The following is a 3,807-nucleotide window of genomic DNA, read 5'->3' as shown; positions in this document are numbered from 1 at the left end:
GGGAGATACGGCGGGTGTATTTCTCTTCTATTCGCCAGTGGATCCCATGGATGTCATAGTCACCGCAAGAATGTTGGGCTGGCAATGTCGATCCGTTTATCACGTACTCGTCATGAATTTCAGACGTTTGATTGATTTTTATCGATTGATTTTCGGAATTAAATTCTATGAATTGCAGTTTTTGCAATTAAATAGTCATTAGTGGGGATAAAAATAAATGAAATTCAGATGTTTTGATAATTTAAGAATAGATTTACCTGAAAATTCTTGATTTTTTATCAATTTTCGTGGAATTGAATTTCCATTGATTATTTTAATTAAATTGTACACCTTTCGATTGATTTTCATCGATTGATTTTAACAATTAGATTTTGTCAATAGATGGTTTAAGAATAATTTAATTGAATTGTAAATCGCTTGATTGATTTTTATCGATTGATTTTAAGGATTTAATTTTGTGAATTGCGATTTGTTGCATCACGAAAATATAAATAGATGAAATTATTTGCTCACCAATTTTGACGATGGGTGGCAATGCATTCGTGTAAACAGTCATTCGTAACAGTAGTAAAATGATGACGGAGGCTAGCAGGCAGCCCGGGGCCCCCTTCATAGCTCATCTCGAAGACTCACCCTTTCGGCCTCTCCCCACTCACGATCACACGTCACTAACCCGATACAGCGTCTCCACCCCCCCTCCTCAGGGTGTAGAGGCTCTCAGGTCTGCATGCACCTGTTAAATAAATTCAAAGTACATCAAGCGTTTTTTGTTTAGACTTTTAGAATCTCCCGCACGATGAGTATTTTAAAAAATTGAGTTTTCATTCAATTTTTCATCAATTTATTGAATTGTCAATTTACATAAATAAATGATTCATGAAAAAAAAATCTCTAAAGTGTCCCTTTACATTGAATTTTTAATTAAGTTGAAATTGTGGAAATAATTTGCAGAATTTTCCTGATTTGAATTAATTTGAATGTGATAATTGAAATGGAATTGACAGTTTTCGTTGATTTTTTATCAATTTATTGAATTCTTCATTTCTATAAATAAATGGTACATTAAAGAATCCCTAAAGTATCAATTTATATGAAATTTTTAATCAATTCAAACTGTTTTAAATGTTTTCCTAAACATTCATGATTTAAATTAATTTTCTTATGCTAATTGAACTGAAATTGACAGTTCCCATAAATTTTTCCATCAATTTATTGACTTCCCAATTCACGTAAATAACCGATTCATGCAAAAAAACCATCAAGTGAAGAACCCCAATTTCCCCTTTACCTCCCTAAAAAATTTAAACCCCCTCCCACAAGCGACTTCAAAACTTACGCTTCACATTAAACCTCAGACATCCCCGGATCTCCTCCAACTTTGATTCATCGGTCTCCGCGGATACTTCCTAATGGTTTTGGAAATGAGGCACTTTCATTCCCCCCTCGAGACCCCGAAATTTCGCAAATTTCACGTTCCTCCAAGTGCTCCCAGTCCCCACGTTGTAACACCCGGTAACAAAATTCTGGAATAACTCCGGAAATTGCAACTGCGTTTGGAATTGTTGTTACGGAGCTTATGGGAATCTGAGTGTGTGCTCTGGCTGTTCGGTTACAGATAAATTTCTACGATTTACCCGACGAGTACAAGGGATAACAGATTTGTAAGCTGCTTGGATCGATGATTCACACGCTTCGTTCAAATATTCTCATCCCCACCCAGTGTCCCCCCGCCTGTGACCATCGAGCCCACCTGGTTCGCGCCCCGTTTGCTTCCAATTCTCCAGGGATTTCCAGAAAAACCCACAGCGCCAGCAAAAATACCTCACGTGGTCTTTTCTCACGCTCCCCCAATGGTCTTGTATTTCGTTTTTATTTTTTTTCGTCAATTGTTTTTGGAATTTTTATCATTGTATCGGCATCCGTCAATGTCGCTGGAGGCTACCGCGAAAATTGAGAGGATTTTTCTCATCATAAATCATTCATTATCTGTTATGAACATCGAGCTCAAAGGGGCGGAATCGAAAAATTTGGAAATTGGCTTTACGCGAAATTTCGTTTGAAAACTGGTAAAGAGAATTTAATAAAATCCGGGGGAATTTATTTGAGGAGCGGATGAGCTGCGGCGTCAGTGAAAAATTTAATTTCAGAATTGAATACAAATTTTCTAGAGAGCAAAATTTAATTCGATTCTAAAGTAAAAAAATCATGAAAAATTGATGAAATTCCCGAAATTACTTGAGTGTTCAATAAAAAATGAATATTCAGTACCAAATTACGTAAATTTATCTCATTTTTAGTAATTCCCCTGCAATAACTGAACTAAAATTAACAATTTTCAACGATTTTCCGTAAAGATTTGAATTTCCAGTGACGAAATTTCTTGAAATGTCACCAAAAATTTCTAAACATTGTGTACGAGCCAACAGCAATGCCATCAATTATCGCAAATGAATTCCGTTTCGCCCTTTGTTGTTATTAAAAAAAAAAACAATTTTTCCCCGATAAATAATCCATTCACAAAATGTGGAAAACTGACTTAATTGAAATTTCGTTAGAACTCCGATGGATCGAATGAAATAAAATTACATCGAAAGTCCACGGGGAACGGCTGAGGTGTCCGAGGGAAAAGTGATTAGACCAATCGTTGGGTAAAAATTTCGGTGCTTTTTTCCAATCCCCACTCCGGGGGCTTCAGAAATCGCCTCCTCGTCCTAATCGATTTAACCCCTCACGGCAATCTTGTTAAACTAGCGTGAATTGCGAGTGAGATCGATACAATTTTCCGCGAGGACCGATCGGGCTATGCACACACTCACTGGCGCTGTTCACTTGACGTTGAAGTGTCACTGAGAATTACGCGAGACAAGAGTGACCGTAATTAATATCGAGTGTTGTAAAAATTGAATTAATAAAGTCGACGTTGCGTTCATGGGTCCCGACACATGACACTGCGGCCACGTGTCCCAATTTCGCGTTGAGAAGATCTCAGTGAAGGACTCAGCAGCAAAAAAATGATATTAATTGAGAAAAAATTGAATCGAGTGAATAAAAATGGGAAATGCAATTTTTTTAGAGCGAAAATTCATTTGAGAATTAATTAATGAGCTTGTTGTGGTGACTGGGGGCGGTTGGGCGACGCGAAATGGCGGGGCTGGGGGGGAGTGATCGATTGAGGGAGGAAAAATCACAGGGGAAATTTATAATAATTTATGAAAATGTAAAACTCACCGAAACGGAGCGAAACATGTGGGATCCCACCGTGACAGCGGCCGGCGCGCGACTGTCCGCTCTTGGTCTTACCCTCGGGTGTGCAGAAACCCCACGAGTCTCACTCCAACGCAGGGCGGGTATCGCACTGCTGGATAATATCAGTGGGTCCACGTGCTCGCGGCACTCCGTGCGCAGGCGCTCCACTTGCCGGTGTGATTGGAATTTAGCGGGAAACCGCAGCATCTCTGGGGCAGCTGCCGAAGAATGCACGGGCATTTGTGGAGGGACTTTTGGGGAGTCGAGGTGGCATTCGACATTAGTGAGTGGAATACGAATATTGAGAATTAAAATTGCGTTGAATTTAGCATTAATAATGGAAAATATTGAGTGAGTCAATCCTTTTTTGGAAAAATCGATGGAAAGTTTATTATTTGGGTCAATTCTCCCGGGAAATTGATAAAACTCAAGGAAATTCGGGGGACATGTTTTTGGTTTTGAATTTATTGAGAATTACACTTAATTTTTAGGGAAATGTGAAATTTCTGTCTGTGAAATTACAATTTTTTCATGTGAATATAATCCCAATTGATAATTTTC

The 3,807-nt window shown here is 38.5% G+C and overlaps 1 protein-coding gene across 3 annotated transcripts in view; it reads right to left on the bottom strand.

Annotated features, from left to right (window-relative positions):
* Nucleotides 1-3,311, bottom strand: part of LOC107036905 (glutamate receptor ionotropic, kainate 2) — a 71,713-nt gene extending 68,402 nt beyond the window's left edge. For 2 of the 3 annotated variants that reach the window (XR_001460797.1, XM_015255155.1), the window contains exons 1-2: nucleotides 3,229-3,311; nucleotides 514-733 (exon numbers count right to left, since the gene is read on the bottom strand). Coding sequence is in view for 2 of the 3 variants with exons in the window: in XM_015255155.1 (XP_015110641.1) it covers nucleotides 514-613 (100 nt within the window). In the remaining variant the exon portion in view is untranslated. Of the gene's footprint in view, nucleotides 1-513; nucleotides 734-1,336; nucleotides 1,413-3,228 lie in introns of those variants that run through there. The other variant, XM_015255156.1, reaches the window with a different exon arrangement.
* Nucleotides 3,312-3,807: the final 496 nt, after the last annotated feature.

This window comes from Diachasma alloeum, unplaced genomic scaffold (genome assembly GCF_001412515.2).
Source record: "Diachasma alloeum isolate Michigan unplaced genomic scaffold, Dall2.0 Dall_scaffold_00212, whole genome shotgun sequence".
NCBI lineage: Eukaryota > Metazoa > Arthropoda > Insecta > Hymenoptera > Braconidae > Diachasma > Diachasma alloeum.
This window is presented reverse-complemented; position numbering and strand designations above follow the sequence as displayed.